This window comes from Acomys minous (assembly GCF_964271855.1).
Source record: "Acomys minous genome assembly, chromosome: 7".
Classification (NCBI taxonomy): domain Eukaryota; kingdom Metazoa; phylum Chordata; class Mammalia; order Rodentia; family Muridae; genus Acomys; species Acomys minous.
In genome coordinates, this window is record NC_140488.1 from 121,652,197 (window position 1) to 121,675,837 (window position 23,641).

The 23,641-nt window shown below is 37.1% G+C and overlaps 1 protein-coding gene across 1 annotated transcript in view; it reads right to left on the reverse strand.

Moving 5' to 3' along the window:
* Window positions 1-5,483: 5,483 nt before the first annotated feature.
* The window catches only part of PTCHD1 (patched domain containing 1), a 59,116-nt gene continuing 40,958 nt past the window's right edge, over window positions 5,484-23,641 (reverse strand). The window contains exon 3 of the mRNA XM_084789333.1: window positions 5,484-10,983. Coding sequence (XP_084645459.1) covers window positions 9,329-10,983 — 1,655 coding nt within the window. The 3' untranslated portion in view covers window positions 5,484-9,328. The remainder of the gene's footprint in view (window positions 10,984-23,641) is intronic.

A 23,641-nucleotide genomic window follows, 5' to 3' on the forward strand; every position in this document is an offset into this window, starting at 1 on the left:
TATTGTATGAAAAATCCATTTTCAATAAAAGAAAAATTAAATTTAAATTAAGCTTAGTAGTTTAGAGGTTAAGATGTTTTTAGATCAAGATATATGCTTTAAGTTAATAGAGATGAAATATGATAGATATTAATCTCCATTCAGAAATTTAGACTCAACAAGATAGGAAAGATGTTTTCTTCAAGCTTGCCAAATACAAATGTCCAAATCTCTATGAATGAACATTTATATTATTCCTGATTGTCTCGTGGTTCCTCCTGCTGTATGTAGTTTATTTTACTCATGTGTAATAATATAAATATATATGTTAAAAAGAAGCATAATAAAAAATAAAGTGGTTCAGAAAAAACAAAAAAAAACCAACAAAAAACAAAACAACAACAACAACAAAAACCAAATAAGCATCAAAAAAAAAAAGAAAAATTAAAAGTATAGATTAAGGCTTTAATGCCTTTTTAATTTATTTATTTGTTTGTTTTGTGTTGGAGGAACACACATGCAATGATGTATGTGCAGTCAGAGGGTGACTTTATGGATTTGGTTATCTCCTTCCACTATGTAGGTTCAGAGGATCAAATTTAGATCTTCAGTCTTGTACCTTTCTTTACCCACTGAGCCTTCTTACCAGTCTGAATCTTCCTACCTATCTTGTGAATCCTAAAATTTTCACTACTTTTAGTTCCCACAATCTGTCATTTCCTACCAATCTGATTGGATTCAGCTTCCCAATACTTAGTTTTTGCTTTTGAAATATGCTATACTTAAAATTTTAACAGAGGCATTTGCATCTCTGTGAGTTCGAGGCCAACCTGGTCTAGAGAGCTAGTTCCAGGACAGCCAGGGCTCCACAAAGAAACCGTGTCTGTAAAAACAAAACAAAAATATTGGATAATAAAAAAGGTGATACACATGTTTCCAAGTAGGCTTATTACTCCAGAGGCTGAAGTAGGAAGATTGTCGTGAGTATGAGGTTAGCTTAAACTATATAATGCAGATATTTTTCAAGATGAAGTCTGTGTGTGTGTGCTTTGTGAGGGAGGTACTATACCAAGGATCCTCTTAATGTCCACTTCCCCAACTGTGTTTGTGACTTATTAGAATTTTCTAGTCATACATAGCTCTGCTGCATGTGTAGTTTTTCTCTTGAACTAATTTTTCATCTTCCATTTTTATATTTATTCCATTTTATATAATTTTGAGAATTCTATACATAAACTCACTGTATATGCATGGTGTTTATCCAATTCTCCCCCACACTCAACTCTTCTTAGTTTTTCTTGAATTTTTCTTTCTTAACACACACACACACACACACACACACACACACACACGATGTACACACCTACACATACACAGACATGCACACATGCACACGAGTGCACACACACAACCTATTGCGTCCAATTATTGTTTCCCATTTGTGCATGTGTTTAAGGTTGTCCTGTTAGGAGTGGTTGACCCTGAGAAAAACCAGTTCTTCCGCCCTCCCTCAGCAGCCATTGACTGCCTGTGGCTCTTCATCTAGGGGCAGGGCCTTGAGAAATGTCCTTCTACCCATGTTTGGTATGTCAGCTGGCATGGTTTATGTAATCCTTTGCAGCCTTATATACTGAGAGGTCATGAGTGCAGCATTTCAGTCATGTCCAGAAGACATGATCTTGTAGCAGTTGTTCGGGCACTCAGGCTCTGACAATCTCTCTACAACCTCATCCACGATGTTATCTGAGCCTTGGGTAAAAAGGCTGTAATAACAGACATCTAAACTATTTCTTGTTTTTGTTTTTGTTTTTTAGTTTTGTTTTGAGAATACCAGGTTTCCACAGATAGTGTCTTCTTTTCTTGAGGCATATGTTATCCACTGATGTTTTTCCACCAAATTGGTCCTGTGGATGAATGGAAAAATATTTATTCTTTCTCAAGACTGTAAGTTGGCAAGATGTAGTGATCATCCCCTATGTCTTTATTTCGTATCCTGCCTCTTTCCTTTTCTTTGGGCCATCAGTTGGCGATTCTAAATAAAATTTCACAATTTTATGCCTTGGAAGAAATTTCTGTCATTTTGGATCTCTGTTGTTATTATTCATGGCTTGGAAATGTTCATCAAATGCAGTTTTCAACCGTGGAACTATTCATTAGCAATTTATAAATTACATGCTCAGATTTCTTCTCTTTAAAGTGTATTGTTTGGCTCCTTTCAGATGTGTTAATACATAGGGAGCACATAGAAGGTGAAAATATCATGTTATAGGGTTTCCTATGTACAGCTGAAGCTCTTGGCCTACCTTCATAAAACACAAGAGCCAGCTGCCAAGATATTTTAATAGCCTCATGTTTGCTAAGCATATTGTAAAAGTGGTATGCAAACATGTGTACATATATAAATTAGCTGTACACAACATGCAGATATGTAGTCCTGTATACATAAAATATTTGTTGTAAGTGTTATAGATGTTCTGTGTAATATGTATGTGTGTTTGTGTATTATGCCTGTCTCTGTATATGTGGAGCACAGCAAAAGTTAATGCCAGTTTTGCCCAGTCATCCACACTTCTTGGAAGCATCATACCAATAATCTTGGTGACTCTGGTAGAGCAGGCAAAGACAATTTTTAAAAGGCATGCTAATTGAAAGAATATCTGAAAAAAAATGAGAGAAACACATTTCAGGAGTCATTGCAGAAAAATCAAGGACATTGTTTTGACAAAGAAAGCTTTGAGTTTTTCTCAGGAATGGGTTGGAATAGAGTTGAGACATGAGTTGTCAGAGCCGTCTCTGTGGGGATTAGACAAAGCACTTTGTAGATCCCAACAAATATATAGCCCTCGAGGCTCACATTAGATGCTACAATGTGGGACTAATATTCCTTCACCTCTGAAGTTTTACCTTGCCAGGGCTGGACAGAGGGTGATTTAAGTGGCATGAATGAGTTGTTTTTTTTTTTTTTTTTTTTTTGTTTGTTTGGTTGGTTAGTTGGTTTTCTTTGTTTGTTTGTTTTTGTTGTTTTGGTATTTTATATTCAGGGAAGGTGAACCTGTAATCTCTTAACCTCACTTTAGGTAAACACAGGAGGATTCCATGTGGTTAAAGTTTATACTAAAAATAGTAAAACCAACAGGTGCTTCCTCAACCTATACCATATGTAGCCTTTGCTAGTAATGAAAAGAATTAGCCTTTTATTTGCTTCTGTATGTATGCAAGGTAGGTATCTCTTACTGTACTTGTCTTCCCATGCTAATAAATTATTTTCCACTGTCACTATTATCAAGATGATCTAGACTCTCTCTCTCTCTCTCTCTCTCTCTCTCTCTTGTCAGGTCAGCCACCACAAGTATGTGCAAATAAGCTATGTGTAAATGGTTTGAGATAAGGCTCTCTTGGGAGCGGGATATTCCAGGGATATAATATGCTTGTTGCCAAGGAATGTGCAACCAAGTAGCCTGGAGATAAGCTGCTGTTTTCCTGGTTATTTGACAGGACACACTTCTATGTGTAGGCTTTGTCAGTTTTCCATTCTTTGTAAGTTTATTGATTGTGTTTACTATAAAGTTGAGGCTTTACAAATGACTGGTTCTCAATATGTGAGTCATGACCACTCTGGAGTTCAACTAACCCTTTCACAAAGAGGGGTTGCCTACTTTTGGAAAACAGATATTTATATTACAATTCATAACAGTAGCAGATTGAAGTTATGATGTAACAATGAAAATAATTTTATGGTTGTGGGATATAACACCATGAGGAATTGTACTAAAGGGTCACAGGATTAAGAAGGTTGAGACCAGCTGATATAGACTTTTCCACAACAAAGACAATATTGTAGTATCTTGGTGTTCCTCCTGGAAACAAGGTCATAGTGCAGAGACATCCTTCCCTGGTACTTCTTTGGATGCTATCTTTAACTGGCAATAGAACATAAATTAGCACTGGATATGTTTACAGAATAAAAAATAATGAGTGAAAAAATGAATGACAAATAAATGAACAGAAGTAGGCACTAGGCTTGGTGTACAGAAACCAATATTTGGAAGCATCGTTGACTCCTTAGAGAAAAGATAATTAAAAAGTTCTTGACTGTCCAATAGCCAAGATCAGGACACCAGGCTCACACTCTCACTGAAGTCTTTATTCATTTAGGACAGTGTAGTGGATCTTTGAGAACTCTTTTAGTGTCTCATGACAACTATGAATCCTCTTTTTAGTAAAATGCATACAGTGAATGTGCACATATCTTTGCATGTAATTTAATTTTAGGGAGGATAAGAGCTCTTCTCTTTCCCAGATGGCCCCTATGTTGAGAACTCATAATTTTGATACACAGTATTTGGCAGTAAAGTGGCAGAATGGAGAATAAACTGAAGCTATTCAACACTTTCAGTTCTGACAATATCTCACTTCTTTAGGTTATGGGTTTCTTGAGTATACAGGCTTATCTTTGTGCCTTGGGAAAAACCCTCTGTTCTCTATTAAGGGGGCTTCTTGGATGTCTTGTGGTGCTAATTTTATTCTGATTAAAAACTCTCTGTGGATGCTACAGCTCTCTGGCATCTCATTTCCTTGCATGGCACTCTCATAGATATCAGAGAGGACTTCAAATAAATCACCTGGGCAAAGGGAGGGTGCAGGTGAGAGGCAAGCTGGAGAGAACATATTGATGCTGCCTGTTCAGATGAACAGATTCTTGTTCATTCACTTCCCTCTTTGTTTTCTCCTGGACTGGCATGGAATGAAAATAAACAGTTGTTGTCACCACAGGGAGGGACTCTGCCATGTGTTGGCTCTAGCATTCTCATTTTTTTCTAGTGTGGTACCAATATTATATTTTCCTTTGCGCTCTACATGCTTATAAAAGAATAGGAACTTTATTTTCTAATACCTAGTGCTTTTCATTTAGCACAAAATTAAAAGCAAACACTCCAAAAGAATATTCACATGTCATCATACCAGCCAGAAATAAAGAGTCAGAAGTGATACTCTCCAGATCCCCACCAAGTATCTATATCCCATTTTAAGGTTTATAGTTCAACCCTAAAATCCAGGTTTGTACCTTCTTTACAGTTTATCCTATCATATGGTAAGCCTGTCTAGCTTTAATGTGATCTCATAAAACCAAGAATTATGAGCCTTTGGTGGTAACCCATTACACTTTTAAATAAATATAATTGTGGGCATAGATAGACTTGGTAGTTTTATATCCTGAGCCCTGGCTCTGCAGTGTAAAGTTGTAAAATTAAAGATAACAATTTCTTGAGTTTTCTCTTTTTGCCCCAGGTGTTTCACAAACACCATTTCAGTTCTCACAGCCAACTCACAACAACACTCAAACTTAAGTCTCGAAGGCAAAATTGTGCTTCATGTGATCTGTTTGCTTGTGTTTCCAGACAATGTATGGGTTATATTAGGCACTCAAAATTTGCTCATTTTAAAGATATTTACTGTTGCTTTCCCCATTGTACAGATGAAGAAACAGAGATTCACAGAGGTCAAACACTGGTACAAGCTGCAGGGATACTTTAATAGGATCCAAAGGAATAAAGCCTTTATGAAGAGGGTACAATTTGTGTTCAAGAGGCTTTGCCTCATACCATTCCACACCCTGAAGGCGACTCTCCATTCGACCTGTTCTCAGAAGGGACACAGCCAAGATCTGTTGCTGGAGCTGTAAGAAGGTAGTGTCATAGTCTTAGAATGCCACAGACAATCGGGCAGTGGTTATTTAAAATAAACAGTTTCTCAAAGGTCTTTTTGGAGCAGTAGATTGCATAAATAACTGTGGCCTGGAGGAGGCTTCTAATTGTCTCACTTCTAACTGAAAATAGAGAGTTGAAAGTGGTAGAAGAAGCAGAAGCCACATGAACAAAAAACTACACCTAAACAAAAGCAAAATTAAGACAACCCTTTTCCTAATAAAAATAAAACCCTGCCAACCCATTAATCAAACAAGCAAAGCAAAGCAAAGCCAACCCAGCACACACACACACACACACACACACACACACACACACACACACAGAAAGAGAGAGAGAGAGAGAGAGAGAGAGAGAGAGAGAGAGAGAGAGAGAGAGAGAGAGAGAGAGAGAGAAGAGACAGGCAGGCAGGCAGGCAGGCAGACAGACAGACAGACAGACAGACAGAGAGAGACAGAGACAGAGACAGCACAGAGAATTAATAGCAGGAAAAATGGACAGAAATTTTTATGAAGGCTTGTTTTACATTTTTCTCTGGAACATGCTTTGCCTGTGTATCCCTCATTGCACTTGTTGGAACATTACAATATGTCTGTATAATAACATCTAATCTCAATATCATTTTCTTTCTTGTAAACCCTTTGTGAATTTACATCTTCTGCTAAATTCCACTGAATTAGAGAATATAATTCCTCTTATGAAAGAATATTTCTCCTCTTACCTTGGCTTTCCTTATTCTCCTTCTGAAGGCCCAAGTATCACAGTATTTTAGTTGACCAGGAGAAATATTTTTGATGAATGGAACATTTTCTTTGGTAAACAAACACCAAACACTAACTTAAAACGAACCAAATAAGTTTCTTTGGTAATGTGGACATAATGTCTTGTTTGGAATTAATTAAAAGAAAACTATTTTTGTTGAGATCATTACTTCCCTTTTAGCAATTTAAAAAGCAAAATTTTATGATTACTTAATTTTTTTAGATATTTATATAGTGTCTTCTTCATGGTAGTGTTAGACTGATCCTGTCAGATCATAGTCACTAATCAATAATAAATATCAACAAATACATAATAATATCCTAACAATAAATAAATCTTGGCATGCAGTCCTCCAATAGAAAATTTCATTTCACAGTCAGAATCTCATAAATCTTGATTTCAAGTGCAGAAAAGAGGTGACAAGTGTGAAAATGCTCTCCACTTAAAAATACATCTCAAGATACACAGAGACACAGTCATGTTGGGAAACTACTAATTGCCATAAAACAAAGTTCCATAGGAAGTCATTCTAGTTGACCAAATTGATGGATAAATTCTCAACAAATCCCACTTAATAATTGGTACATGTGTTGGGTCAGTTTTGTGAATTCACTAAGCTGAGGTGTTTCACGTGACTAACATTAAATCAATGGCAGATTTAGAACACACTATTCAGAAAATTGTTTAGCAGCATATAATTTAAGAATAAAACCAATCCCTTCTTCAGTTGTCTTTTATAAACAATAGCCTCGTTTCAGGCCCATAAGAGTGAACTGATTGAACATCTAGTATGAAAACTTGCTCTTTTGTGAGGAATGTATTTGTCTTTAGATTTTACAGCTCTTCATCTTCTTCAGTGGAAAACACATTGGTATGACTGCTTAGTGTGTCTGCAGGGGAGACTGAGAACATGTGTGATGCACTAGCTACAATCTCCAGCATAGCATATTTGTTAGAACTTTATGGACAAACGCACATGAGAGCAGAAGCACAGATTATCACTTGATGTGGTTACATGACAATCATTTGGGCATTTTTGCTGTTTAGAAGGATAGTAGCCAACCAAAATCCAAAGTGTTTTCATTCCAGACATTAAAAACATGTTTGTTCCATGGCCGATGGAGCCTTGTGTTCCCCGGTTATGTTTATATTTGGAAGGGGTAGTAGCTGCCTTATGGGAAAATCTGCAATTGCCTTGCCCTGTTTCTTCGCGATGCTGAAATGATGTAGTAGTGCAACCTGGGTAAGTTACTTCTTTCTTCAAGGTCTATTTCCCCCTTCTGTGGAGGAAGAGGAAGTGTTCTAATATGCCTACTAAGGTCCTGAAAAGTAATATGACTTTTGGAAATTCATACCACTGTAGGTAGCTAAAGAAGCTATATCTCTAAAAAGGAAAGACATTGCAGCTGTTTGCCTCAAATATAACCCAGTGTTTGGCTCCATTTTTATGGATTTAAAGAAATACAGGGGTCTGAGGACAGTCTACATATCCCCTTCAAATCAAACTGTCTTTAGATCTATGAATCATTGCCCTTTTATATACAACTGTTCAACTGTATAAATATCTGGGCATGTTAATGTACAGAGGGCTTTACGATGAAGTAGAGAGATAGCAAAAAGGCATTTTAGGGAAGGTGAGGTACAGCCAGTTCAGCAGGGAAGTTTGGCTGCTGTTGTGGATAGGTTTGTATTGGTGATTACTATTATCCAGGAAATTCCACCTATTTCCTTTGAGCCCTTTATCTCCCAGCACTTTTATAAAGTTTCTCATTGTCAGGACTTAGACTTACCAAAAATCTTCCTTTGCTCCACTAAGTCAAGTAGATATCATCTCATACCAAACACATTCTACTTTTGGGGGGCAAATAACCTTTTTAGTGTTTATTTTCTTTTCCTCATATTCGTGGGCAGATGTTGTTTCTAGGCATCTATGCAAAAGTGCATGTGTGGCCAAACCACAAACAGCTGTACCAGCTGGCTCTTCATAGGTTCAAATAGATACCTGCTTATCCTCCAACATGTCAGATATTTGGGCTTGGCTCTATGGCTTTGCTCCCTCAGAGGTTCCTGCCAAGAGCTATAACTAATAAAGTAGACCAATTTGATGACAAGTAACAAGGTATTCTAAAATAGAATTGTCCCAGTTCTGTAGTGCTGGAGCTGTCATTGATTTCTGGGTGCATTAACTAAACCATACAGGTGTTAAAGGTATATCAGTAGAGGAATATGACAAGTTCATTCAAGAAAAAACAACTTGGCTCACCTAAGTTAATTTGGAGGTGACTCAATTTCAATTTGTGGGTGGTATTCAGTCTACTACATCTGCTTCAGAGGTTCTGGCTTCCTCTTGCTAATCAGAACTTTCACAGAATCTCCTTGAGTGTTGAGGTGCTATATGAGACAATAAAGACCTCAAATGACAGAACCTAAGTAGAGTTACTGCTCTGTAGAAGTTGAGGAAGCCTTGTTGTTTGAACAATGCTTAAAGCTATTTTTGTCATAACAGGTGGCCTTGCAATCAGTTGAATTTTATTACAATACTAGTAACTTGTGCACTGTAGGTAAAATGGGATCCTGCTTTTTAATAAGCTTTCCTCTGATCTGATTTAAAATACTACAAGTTTTGTGTGTGTGCTTGTGTGTGTATGTGTGCATGTGTGTGTGCGTGTGTGTGCATACATGTGTAAGTAAATTCTTTTTCATAGCAACCACTTTGCTTTAATAATTTTAAAGGTGCCACACCAGTTATCCTCATTTTCTACCTTTTTTTCAGTGCCTGTTTCTTATCCTTTTGAAAACAGAACTACTTTGACTTTGTTTCATCAACATAAGCTTTTTGTTCTTGGTAAGACCTATGGTGAAAATATATGAAGCAGATACTATCACACTGTGGTAATTTGGTCAACCACTCGTGTACTATCAATATCCACCATTTCTACACACTCAATTTCCTCCCGGTTTTCAGGATTTTTCTTCTCTTTCCTTTTTTTCTTGGAGGGTGGCAGGAAAGTCAGTATCACAGGTAAAATGGCAAAGCAGTGAAAGAAGGTGACAAATGTTATTAAAAACAAGCACCTGAACAGTGTACAGGTCAGATTTGAAGGCACAGCTGCGAGAGGAAATAGACCAACAATATAACAGAGGTAACTCTGTAAAATAGCTACCCCATGCACTTCCAGGGAATTTTTAACCCATTTAGTTCTTGTAAAATCCTTTCCCAGAACAAATGTGGATAACAGTGGAGCACAGTTGTCAATTGTGTAGTTAATTCCATAAATTAAGCATAGCACAGAAATGCAGTCCAGTTTTACTTTCCATAATGTCATGAAGCCTATCACTCCAAACTCCACAGACACAACTGTTAGAGTGATCCATACATTGATCAGCGAATCTGCCACCAGGAATGCCGAGAAGAAGAGCAGGAACAAAGCACTGATGCAGGAGTTGTGCAGGGGGGCTCCCAGAGAGGAGGCATATCGATCCATGTACACAAAGGACGGATTAAAGACAATGAACTTCACCTTGGAGGTGACTGAAAGCCTCCTCAGGGTCTCCAAGAGATCATAGAGTTCTTCTCTGTTTGTTTCCATGGTCTTGGCCACCAAAAACATTCTAGAGGCCACTACATCAACCTCATCATTGTACTTTTTAGAGAAGATGATGTCCTCTTGAAAATGTGAAAATTGAGGAGTTTTCAGGAAGGAATACCTCAACATGTCTGTGAAATTTTTCTTAGGCAAGTCAGTGGACACATTGAGTTTCCGAAGATAATTTAAGTAGCTTTCAAACCAGGATATCCGTACAAAACCTTTAGTGTACTCTAGAACATCTTCTTGGACGCTAGAGTTCCAATATTCTATGGACTCATATATGTAAAACCCAATAACAGGACTATAGTCGTTAAAGTACTTTTGCTGGGCAGTAGTGTACTCAGTGGTTTGTGTTGCAGTTGCTACGATGTTACTAAGGTCTGACCCTTCACTGACCTGCAGATAGCCCATTAAGGCAAAGGAAATATAAATAAGGTAAAAGAGGACTACAAAAGGCTTGACATAGGTGTTGGTTATCCAGTCACAGTAATAGCGTTTGAGGAAACATACCAATAGATGACTCTCGTAAGTGTTTGCTTCCTCACCTTCAGCTGTGTCCTCACTAAATCTAGCTGTCAGAAGAAACCTATACCATGCTGGCTTCTCCTGCAATACCTCAGGCTTTGGAACTTTTCTACAGAATATACTATGCTGGTAATTGTTTTCTATGTAGCCAGTGAACACAAGGCTGGAACCATAAAATGAGAGTACATAGAGGTAGTTGAAGAGGATTGCAATACAGGAATTGCAGCAGAAAATCCTGGCTGCCTCAATGTTCGTGAAAGGGCTGGCCCCTATGCCAAAGGTGACCAAGTACATGGCAGTGGTGAGAGAGAAGGAGAGCATGGAGTCTGCATAGACTTCTGCAGTTCGCTCTTTAACATGTTGGTCCTCTCTAGTTTTCCTCCATGAGGATAACATTTCAAAAGTCCCGTATAATCCATGACCTGAGGAGGCAGAAAAAGATCAGAGCAAAAGTTTTAAGAAACTAATCTTTGTAAAGAGCGATATCAATTTGATCATGGGGGCCTAGAGGATCATAGTAAATATAACCAGCTTTAGTGGGAACAAGTTTTGATATGCCAGGGGTTATTCCTGTGGGGAAATAGACCCAAATTTTGGAAAATCCTAAGTGTTCATTGACATTCTCTTCTAGGATAGATAGAGGAGCAGAAGTCTTCAGTCCCCACTAGCCTGAGAAAGCAGGATAAACTTTTGCTAGCAGTAATCTTAGGAGACCCAGGCCTATGCCTTTTAGAAGTTATAAACACCAATAGTTTATGGTTGATGGTACAGTTGGGCTGGTTGAACACTCCAGAGAATATTGCAAATACTGATCATTTTGTGTTATATTCCCATAAGGTCTGATGGGAGAGGTCAGCATAGAGGAAAGCTGAACATTTATGCCACTGGAATAATACACACACACACACACACACACACACACACACACACACACACACACACACACACACACATTTTTTAAAAAGTGGGAGAAGGCTTTAGTGATAAAGAGGAACCGTATTTAGTTTGAGTATTGGCAGGAACCTAGATTACGGCCTCTTTTTTCTTCACGAAATGTAAGGAAGGGTCTGAAGCAATAAATCTGAGAAAGCAAAGTAGGAACAGGTTTGAGTGGAGAATAAAACAAGAAGAATATATATATATATATATATATATTCATTTGAACCCTCACTGCTATTGCTGAAAATGACAGTAGAATTCAGGGTTTATGGTGTACATTTGTCTTTAGTAATTTATTTCACTAATGAAATAGGACAGCAGATAAAGTGTCAAGTATATAGTACTCTGTCAACTTCTTGACACTATTTGGCAGTAGTCTCCCTGGGAGAGGACCAAGTTGGTAACAAGTTCTCTTAACTGCTTAGGGATCTTGGCTATATGTTTAGGATTCCAGCAACACTGAGGTGGCATAGGCACATTGGCTGCCCATGTTGTAATTGCATTCCACTTCTTGGAAATTTGTGCATGCCTTCTGAACCACTCCAGTTGGAGTTATACAATTCCTTGTTGTGCACCCCAGAATTTCCAAGCTAGTCTATCATTGAAAGCCTCACCAAAATGACCCATGGTGGCTTCTGATAACCCCTGTTTTGGCACTGGGATTGAAATATATAATATTCTGCTTCTATACTTTGGCAACTTCAGTTCCATTATTGACAGTAATATTTTACTCTGCTATGATAGTCTTCTTTTGAAGAGAATTTCAATTTAAAATATGAAGCCATGTATAATGTTAGTGGGGTGAGTCACCATTATCTTGTAGGCAAAATAACTGAGCATATGTCTCACCTTGCATCCAGGCTGGTATTTATATCCTTGTTGTAAAGTCCTGACCTCAAACCTGAATACCCATTACAAAGTAATGATACAGGCCTGTTTCCTCAGAAGGATTTGCCATTCATCTTAATTTATTAGACATCATTTTACAGCTACTTTTAGAGGTCAGGTCAAGACTGTCAATTTGATTACTAGTACCATGGTCTCTATTAAACCAGAGCACCTAAATTCCCCAGATAGGAAGAAAACTGTATTTTTTTTACTTGCTGTTAATTATGTTTTAGGCAGTTAACAATGTCCAGTCTCATGAGGAAAAACTAGTTATTAAATTGGTTTCCAGTTTTATCCAGATGGACTGAGCAACCTTTGATTAAAAGTAAACTAATCTTTGCCAATGAGTAATAAGAAGAGTAATACCTTTGAGATATCAGCGCCCTGGGAAAGTAATACAGATCATTTTGTCTGAGACCATGAAGAACAAGTAAGTTTTGGAAGGTAAACTCACTTCAAATGGTTGCTGAAAAGTACAAATAGTTTTCTAGAGTCTTTACTTGTTGCAAAAACAAAACAAAGCATAAAACAAGTAAAACTTTAATACTGAGTATTTAAATATGGTAAGAGAATGGAGAGCATATGGCAGAATTAGTTAATATATAGTAACATACAGTAGCATTTTACCTAAAAAACAAACATAAAATTGAATATGAAACTAAATATGAATTAAAAATAAAATTAGTGCGATATTTTATAATGATGTTAGCCAACCCTGAATACTTGTTATACAATATATTAAGACTCCATTTCTTAGTGTATTGTAATAATCTTAGGAGCTGAATGAGAAAAACACTTGAATCAAAGAGCAAAATGGTGATATGTAAGGCTCCAGGATGAAAGTAATCACACTTAAGGAAAGATATAAAAGCATTGGTAGCTTGCCTTGAGTTCTGTTGCTATCCTTTAAAAGCCCATTGTATATCATTTGATCGTTTTCACTGAGTTCTGAGTCTTTTTGTTTCCAGGTGCACTTCCAAAGAGAATTTGAATTGTATTCTCTGGGGGGGGGAGTCTCTTGGAAACAGTCCGTCCCCTCCCCTCCCTTCTCTTTGTGTGTGAAGGTCCTCACAGAGGTAAGAGAAGGCAGAGAGAAATATTCCATCTGATCACTCATTTGTTTCTATTGTAAGACTGAGACCTCTAGAGAGATCTCTAGTCTATTCCCAGAGTCCCCACTAAGAGACGGAGTCCATTGTCGATGCAAATGCATAGGAGTAGGAATTTATTGAGCCATCACGATGGGGTCTGTCCAGCTCTTTCAAGCTGCACACCCAGAGAAGCAGAGGCATGGGCCTTTTATAGGTTTTAGACAAAGAAATGAGTTTTACAGTATGTGATTGGTTGGCATTTGGGCAGAAAAGCTGTAAGCAGGAAGTTACAAGTCTTGGCGTTTTGTGGTTGGGTAATGGGTGGACGGGCAAGTTAACCTATGGAAAAGATTGGTTGAAGCAGTCACAGGGGGTGTTTAGGAAATATTTTAGTTGGGGAAGGGTAGTGGAAACTTTAAACACAGCTGGTTGATCTTGAGTCCATATGGACCCTGAGCACAGACTGAGACCTTGAGTCAAGTTGTACTCTTCAAGGTTTTTCCTATCCTTGCCACACACCCACAGTGATTTGATATCTGTCTGTCCTTGGTTCAAACTGGACCCTCTAGAAATTTACATGCGTTTGCCTTAATGGGGTCTTTAAGGGAGGACTGGATAGACCAACTTTTACATTGTCCCAGACTTTGGCCTTAATGGGGGTCCTCAAGGGAGCTAGTTCCTTCACTGTCACTCCTCCTGATAGGCTAGAATCTTGTTCCTCAAGCTACAGTTGGCCATCAGATTCCTGTATCCTAATAATACAAATTGTAATTGTATGATGTCTTAAAAGAAGCCTCGAATTTCTGAGATAATTGCTGATGCCATAACTCTTTGCTACACCTCTGTCAGTCAAGGGAGAGATGAATACCAAGAGAGTTAGGCACAGCTCTTAGGGATTTGTTAGCAGCTTGGAGTGCCTGCATGGCACTAGACTCAGGTTACAGCTGCATGTTTATACTTAAGAGGTTGGCCTATTATCTTAAAGCATAGATAAATTTTGGGAACCCTGTTTCCTGGCTTGGACTCAAGAAAAAAAACATTCCAAGAGCCCATAAAAGTGTCCCCCAATTCCTTCTATGTCCAGAATTACAGTAGAATTTCCTTTAATTTTAGCCTTTAAAAGGTATAGTTTTAATTGCAAACTGCTTTGGACAATGGTCTATGAAAGCAGCTTCCATTAATGTGGGGAAACTGGGACAGAAAATGGGGCTGCGTGAAGAGTAATTTGGACCATTTCATCACACAGGAACATCTTTTCATTCCTCTGCCAGCCAGTTTTTCCTTTATCATTTACTACTACTGTAGAAACTAGGCAAGTTGGAGTTAGGGGAAGGTGGAGGGCCTGGGAGAGAGTAGCATGGGATCTGTTCTACTCCACTTTCCTTTCCCATCAGGCAGGTCACTTCTTTAGCTCTCTTAACTTAGGAACTGGAAACCAGCAGGTAGAACTTAGAGGCCAAATCTTACAGGATGCTGTCTAATGTATTGTCTGTGGACTGCAGACATATTTTTGAATTGTTTGAATATTATTTTCTTCATTAAAAAAGAGGTGCTTTAAGGGAAAAATTATTGTTTTCTTCCTGTGTAAAGCATTATTTGGGGATGGAAAGATGGCTAGTTGGTAAAGATGCCTACCAGTAAGCCTGATGACCCAAGTTTAGTCTCCAGAATTCATGTGATAGGTAGAGAGAACTGACTGACACAAGTCATTTTCTGACTTCATATGCTTGCTATAGCTGCCTCGGTAGATCGTAAACAACCCTGAAGGCTTTGGCTATATCCCAGAAAAGAGCTTGGATGAAAGTGAGATTTAATTTCTAAGGATGCCTGAAAGTCACTTTAAATGACTGGAAGATGTGTGTGTGTGTGTGTGTGTGTGTGTGTGTGTGTGTGTGTGTGTGTGTGTGTGTTATACAAATACGTGTAATTTTAAAAGTCTCTGAAATAGGAGCTCTATAATAAGTGTATTCACTAAGACTCTGGTAGTAAAGCTCACTACAGTAGACACTGGAGTACTATCTAAACTATGTTTCAAATACTTTAGAAGTTTGGTGAGCAGGGGCTTTGTAGAGATAATGGGAGTCATGACTTATAATCAAAGGGACAGGTCATAATCTCAGACGTTGACTGTATGATAGTGACCAGGGACCCATTTCATATAGTCAAAGCAGAAACCTTAAGACTCGCCAAGGGGAGCTATTAAATGGTACAACTTATTCTATCAGATTTTGAAAGCAAAGACTTTTGAAACATTTCCTTTTCTAATTTTTTTCTTTTCAAAGCATGTTCAAGGTGCATTTCTGTTTTTTTAAAAAACTGCATGACTACTCTTACATGACTAGGAGCTCATGACTAGCAATTATTACACACACACACACACACACACACACACACACACACACACACACACACTTCCAAGTTCTAATTATTCATAAGCAATTACTGTGAGATGGCCCAGGATTTTAGTTAAGCCCTGGGCTAAGGAAAGTAAAACTTTCCAGCACTCACACACACAATTTGTGCCACGTGTGTGAGTCAGAAGGGGAAGCTGTTTTTTATTAAGAATCAACTATGAGACTCTCTGTCATCTAGTAAAAGAAAATATTAAGGATTTAAGGTAATAATTCTTCTTCTTTTTCAAACATTGTTTTTGGTATCTGTATTTGTAGTGAACTTCCAGGGTTTGGAACTAATGAATAGAAAAAGCAGCACAGATGATAAATATCACTAATGGTACAAGAAACTCAGCTAGCTTAATCCTCCAGTTACTTAGGATGGCTTTCAGGCATACTCAAAAGATTAAATCTCGCTTTCACACAAGCTCTTTTCTGGGGTATAGCCAAAGCCTTCAGGGTTGTTTACAATCTACCAGGGCAGGAATTCACTAGCAAATAGTTGAGAGTTAACCCTACCCAGTAGATATACTTCTAGAAATTTGCTCATAAAGTGAATCGTGTTTTAATTTTATTTAATGGCTTTCTATGAGAAACCTTCTGGGAGATTTGTTTTTGCTGGCTTGCTTTGTCAGTAACTAATCAAAAGAACTGATATATTTTATACTTCTGGATTTGGTAAGTTTGGTTTTTCCTCAGTCTCAGATTTCCTTGTCTTTGCCAACCCTCATAGCATGGAAATTGACTGCTACCTTTAGAAGCTCCTCACATTTCAGTCAATCCTTTCTCTACTAGCACGATTTCCTCAGCTTAAGTTCCTTTAGGAATTGGCCAGGATAGGAATTAAGAGGAGATGGTTTATTGATAGATCATCTTTAAGTTTTCCTATGAAGATATAGAATATCAGGAGAAAAATTAAGTCACCTATAATGCATCTGTACTAAATTTCCTATATGGAAACAAAACAAGTGCATTCATCTGCAAAAGATTTGTAGTCTACAAAAGACTCTACTTAAAACATAGTTTACTCTTAGGCAAGTTTCACTAAGTAGCCCGGGTTTATAAAATGCTTTTTTTCAATGACACCTGCATAAATTCATGATTTTTGTTGTATGAAGAAGAACTTTCAGGAATATATATGTCTGCATTGAGTAACCTCTATTTTCAGGTAGAAGTTCATTGATGGGGTTGCATTTAAACTTTGTCAGTCATAAACATTCATGTTGCAATATGAATTGTTTGGATTATCCCAGCCTGTGTTGTCTCACAGTTAAGAGTAAGAGTAAAAGTGTACTATACTTAAGTAAAGACAGATGCTTGTATCAGGGAGAAATATTTGCATTTTAGTCTTTCTACTATATACTCGACACATACTGGTTATTCTAATCACAACACATAGTTTGAATCTAAGAAATGGTTTTCCTTTGCTAGACAACTGCATATGAAGGTCCAATAAATTACTTTGTTAATATATCTTTATCTAAAGATATTTAGATATTATATGTAAATATATTAGAGTATTTAGATGTTATATGTAAACACACTACATAAAACTAGTGTATATAGATAAGATCCATAATATATGCTATGGCCATTGTATACTATCTTTTCACATGTATTTATGGTACTACATATTCAAGCATATTTTATATGTTTGTATTTGATATATATACAGAGATATCTGTGTTTAACATTTAAAAATATGCACTGTTACATAATATTAATGCTAATTAATTCTAATATATAACCGGAAGTAATTTTATATATATCTGCTATAGCTAATGCTATACTTAATATATTATATATACAAATTATACCTTCTTACACACATGGGCTGAACAGTACACTGATGAGGAATTTACCAATAAAGAGAAACAATGCTACTATATAGATCAATGCAGAGACGATGCTAGAAACCAATCTACATTTTGTTCTTAGTTAATAAGTAGTAAAGTTTAAGTGAACAGCAAGGCTTCTTTCACAAGGACTATGACTCAGCTTGCACAATAAGCTTCTATAGACCCATTTGGGACATTTTGTAGTTTTCTGATATTCTAGTCCAAATAGATACTAGGTGTTTTCCTTACAGTCTGCTTTTCCAAGCTCAGTGTCCTGATATTATCCCTTGCTACCTGACCTTCACGGGATTGGATGCTCTCCCATTCTTTGGATGAGACCAAGTCAGCAGACTACTCAGAGGTTACCTAGGAGACCTATATCAAAGGCAATGCTCCCTTACTCAGATGAGTTTTAACTTCCTCAATCTGTGCCCCCAGTCATATCTTAGTTTATGGTGAAGAGTGTATCAATAAAATATTTTTCGTTCTACTTCCACCTTAAGCTACTTCTCACCTTCTCTTTGCCATCATATGACTGGCGAGAACTAATAACAAAACTAGATTCCGTATCTCTTTCTAAATTGTACCACAATAGACCATTATTACAAGGTAGAAAAGAAACCTTGAAAATATTGTATGGAATTACTCTTATTTTGAAAGATTTCATTTATTGTTGTTGTTGTTGTATGTGTGTTGTGTGTCTGTGTGTCTGAAAAAAGCCAAGAAAGTATCAGTGTTTGTAGCTGCCCAACTTGTGTGCTGGAAACTGAACTCTAGTCCTCATCATGAATAGCAAGTGTTTTTAGACATTGTGACATTTTCCAGCTCTGGAATTACTCTCTTATTTAAAAGTCAGATGAACAAAAAATATGAGAACCAAAACATTAATAAACAGTTTGTTCTAAGAGCTTTTGAAACTATTAACAATTTTATATCTAAGCTAAGTATTTACACATTACTCTATATTTCGATTCCGTCATATAGATTGTCATATGTGCAAATAACATATTTCTCTTGTAATGGGCTACATCAAACCTTATGAAATTACCATTTTTGTTCTTCAGAGGTTATTAGATGCTGGTACCATTGTTATTTTTAGGTAAAAGATGGTTGGATATTTGTAATTTCATATAAACCTTTGTTGCTATGTGGAATATTTCCCCTCGTGTTTCTAATAATTTAGGAATCTATTAGAATATAAAAACCTTTCGAGTTTGTTTAAAGTGGGAATAAGAATAATTAAGGGATACAAAATTTCAGTTGAACTAACATTCTTGCACAATTTAATGCAGCCTTTTTTAAATGAACTTCATACATTGTCATCACATTTCAAATGGTATCAGTGAGAGCATACCCTTAAAGGACTAAAGTTAATTTTTTGATTTCTGTTAAAAATGCAGATCATCTTAAAATATACCACTGAAATAAAACAGCTTTCCTGATAATATCCTCTCCGCCCCAGCAGTTAATATACATTCTATTCACCATTAATATCCCTGAAACTGCAAGGTCTGGCTAGGTAAATCATATAAGTGCTGTGTGCTCCACTGGTTAGATGATTCAGATGAGGACACCCTGGACTTGACATTTGACCTCTTCAAAATTGAAGAGTATTTTTCATCTCATCTCATCTCATCTCATCTCATCTCATCTCATCTCATCTCATCTACAGGGCTCTGGAATTGCAACAAAGACAAAGTGACCCTTGTAAGTTAAAATGCCACACAGAAACTGATATCCAAATTATCTTTCACAATTACTTCAATTCAATGCATGGAATGTATATAAGAAACAAATTTCCCACATGCATAAGGAATAAACCCTTCCTTCTGTTCCTTCTATATTCTCCAAAATTCTATTTCTTTCTTGACTTATGTGTGATAAACAAATCTGTGCAAATAAATATTACACCTGTAAGGAGAGTTTGCACATACAAAACAGATGCCAATTTCTTAAATCATACTCAACTGCACAACAATGATGTAAACCTCTTTCTGTTGAGGACATTTTATAATAGATTAGAATAATGCTTAGAAATATTAATACCTCAGTACCTGACACTAACATAGCAAAATAAATTCTTCTCTGAATTCTAGCAACTAAAAATGACAATAAACATTTACACTACTGTAGACCTTTGAGGATTTCATCTCTAGATAAACTACCCTGACTCATCTGGATAAAGATTTTGGCTGAATTGCAAGTGTCTAGTATGCAGACACTGATGAAAAACATTCTAAATTATGAGGTATTTATGCTTACATCATTGCCAAGCTGATTCATCTGTGTAGGATATATTCCTTTTGCCAGAGATATCATGTATCATTTGAGCTAGAAACACACAATCAAATCCCAGTATGATGAACAGTCAGGGTTTATGCAAATTCTTTCCTCTTGTAGAATTTTGTCAGGTTAATACTACTTAACATATGTGGTCTTAAAATTTTCCATTGCAAATCAACTGCTATTTTGGAATTTAGCTGGATCTGGCCTTACGTGACTAGGGTCACACTAAGAATGTTGAATTTGAGGAATTTGACATTGATAATACTTGTCACATTATGGACTTATTAATAACTAAAGAGATTTCCACATTCAATATTTTATGAAACTTAGCCAGGCACGGTGGCACATGCCTGCATTCCCAGCATTCAGGGAGGCAGAAGTGGGCATGGCCAGCCTATTCTATAAAGTGAGTCCAGGACAGCCAAAGATACACTGAGAAACCCTGTCATATAGGACCTTTTCATATAAATGAAGACATATGTATTTTATTTGATATAGTTTTACATGACAAACTAAATCAAGAAGTTTTAAAAATAATCTGATTAGGTTAAGCATAAATAAGCATTTTATGTTTATAGACATCAAATTACTAGACAGCTAATTGAAATGTAGCATAAACTCTTGGCATTGAATTTCTTGTTAGTCTTTTGAAATATTTACTGTTATTTTAGGACTAGTCATCAATAAAAAAAATAATATTGGTCTTGAATACATTCATGAATCTGCTCTTACTTATATTTCATTTTACGATCATACTCTACAGATTATCTGAGAAATCCAGAAGGGCAAGCATCCTAAATACTGGAATTGTTAGCTTTATGAGCATATTAAACACCCATTACATTGTATAAGTCTTTATTGCAAGTGGGCCTTAGTCACTAGCATATTTAGCTTCCTTTAATGTTGTGACTAAGTGATGTGAGTACTGTATGGGCTGAAAATGTACAGAAAGGTTGCATGCTAATTTTCAGCAGGAAAAGTCTCCATCAAATCAATGCATGTAACATTCCTCATAAATCTGAAACAAGTCACAGAATACTGGCCACTCTCCTGCTGCAAATACCTATTCATTTGTTTTTGTAGTTGTTGTTTTGTTTTGCTTTCTGAAATAAATTCTTAGGTTAAGTTCAGAGATATTTAGTCTCTGGATTGTTGTGGAACTACTTAACCATTTCTGGACTCACTTTGTTTGTGGCACATTTTTAAAAACTATTTTATTTAGTTACTTTACATCCCCTCCCTCCTCTTCTCCCAGCCCCTAACTCACACCTCCTCTCTTCTCCTCTAGTCCCTCCCTCTCACCTCACCTCCCATCCACCTGTGCCCCCTCCTTTTCTTCTCAGAGAAGGGTAGACCTCCCATGGGTATCAACCAACATATCAAGTAAGAATGGGCACATCTTCTTCTATTGAGGTTACACAAGGCCTCCAGTTAAGGCAGGCAACAGAATTAGATGCAGCCTTTGCTCCTGCTGTTAAGGTTCTTCATGAGGACCAAGCTGTACATTTGTTATATATCTATATTGAAGGGGGCTAGCAACATCCCATGGATACTCTCTAGTTGGTGGTTCAGACTCAGTGAGCCTCTTCAGGTGCAGGTAAGTTGATTCTGTAGGTTTTCTTGACCTGTCTGGTTCTTTTGATCCTTCCCCCACTCTTCTATATTTACCTTTTAAAGACACTCTCCTGTAACAGCATTGTGCCACCCTAACATCACTCACATCACCTCCTCTTCCAATACTATCTGATCTAATATTTTTGGTGTTTTTAAATATATATACATACACACACACACACACACACACACACACACACACACACACACACATATTCATTACATTTACTTACAATGCACACCTAAGCCATCTTTAAATATAGAAGGTCAGTTTGGGGAAAATATTAAAGATTCTAACTAATTTTATTTTTTACAATCAGTTTCAAGAAGTTTTGAGTATTTTCAGTTCTTTGGACTTAGTAAAATTAGGTTTGTTTGTTTTTTTATTAATTTATTCTTGTTACATCTCAATGGTTATCCCATGCCTTGTATCCTCCCATTCTTCCCTCCCTCCCATTTTCCCCTTATTCCCCTCCCCTATGACTGTTCCTGAGGGGGACTTCCTCCCTCTTTATATGCTCATAGGGTATCAAGTCTCTTCTTGGTAAAATTAGATTTGAATAGCGTTACTTGAAGACTAATTCTAAGAAGCTTTAAACACTGTAATTTTATGCTCCTTCCTTATCATTAATCTTAAGAATCTTTCAATATTATAATGTTCTTTTTGATCATTGGTCATAAGTGGGGTGTGCCATAAAGCCAAACTTTCAGTCCCTTTCCAAGTTCTCACATCCTTTTCTTTTTTCTCACCTTAAGAACCTTTCTATCGCCCGGCAGTTCCACACCAATTTCTTATTCGTGTTTATCTTCCTCTTGCAAAAGCAACAACAGAAACACTATTTTTAAAATGAAAAGTTAAAAAAAAAATCCAAGCACTGAAGCATGTGACTAATCATGAGCAACACATCTTAATTTAAACTTTGACTCAACTCTCCGAGGAAGTTACTAATAGTGCTCCCCACACTTTGAGGAACAGCCTTGGATTCCACAATTGACCTACAGAGTCTTGGAGTCAGTTTAAATGGGGAGATTGTGCTGCCTTCTTATCAGACTGGGTGCAGAAGGTAGTACAGAAGCTTCCTTCTCTGTTGTTTTCAACAGTGGCAACTAAATTGGTCTAGCATATTCTCTGAGTGCTTAGTCTCTCCACAGTGCCCTGCTTTTCACAAAAGCTACTGGTGTATGTTTATTGACTATGTCTCGATTCTCATAGGTTACAAAATATTGAATGCAGAATGTAGCTCCACCAACCCTGCTTAACATTTAACTAAAATTCAGCTGAGATTTAAAAATATTCTGTTTTTTATTTATACTCTAAAATGTGGTATAAGGCATACCAATAAAATACATCATGATGGCTTCCCAAGCAAGAACAAAACACTCATTTTCATCTTGTAACATTGGTATCTGGTCCTAAGGGACATTTTAATTTTGCTAGAGAAATTGATGAGAAGTTGCCACAGAAAAGTGGGGATGGGGAGGCCAAACTAACCTCATTGAACCTTTGGCCCACAGGACCTTTACCACTTTAGTGCACTAGACATGTCATCTTCAATAGCAGGCGGCAGAACAGCCAATGCTATAAACACCGTGACTTTGTTTTGAGCATTTCTCTATTAAGGAATTACTGCTGTTCTTCCTCAGTTAAAAACTCTGGATGAACTCCATGACCGCCTCTCTAAAATGTTCACACCAAGATTAATATAAAAGATCCCCTCATATTGATATTTCACAGGATACTTTCCATGTTCTTGTTTACTTATCACATCCTTTTATGCAATGCTCACATCTACTCTATTCATTAACAGATGGAGAAATTAGGCAAGGTAGCCTAACCCCCTTGCCTTTCCATTTCTAAAACTCCCTGCAGGCTTCTCGCCACAAAATCACCTGGGGCATTCTATAGCTGCAGAAGAAAAGTTCTGAGGATTTAGCTATGAAAGGGGGAAGCCCTCAGTTAATCTAGCACAGGGCTTCTGTGTAAATATCCCAGCTTCCTTGCCATTCAGAGAGGACCTTTCTGAGGAGTGG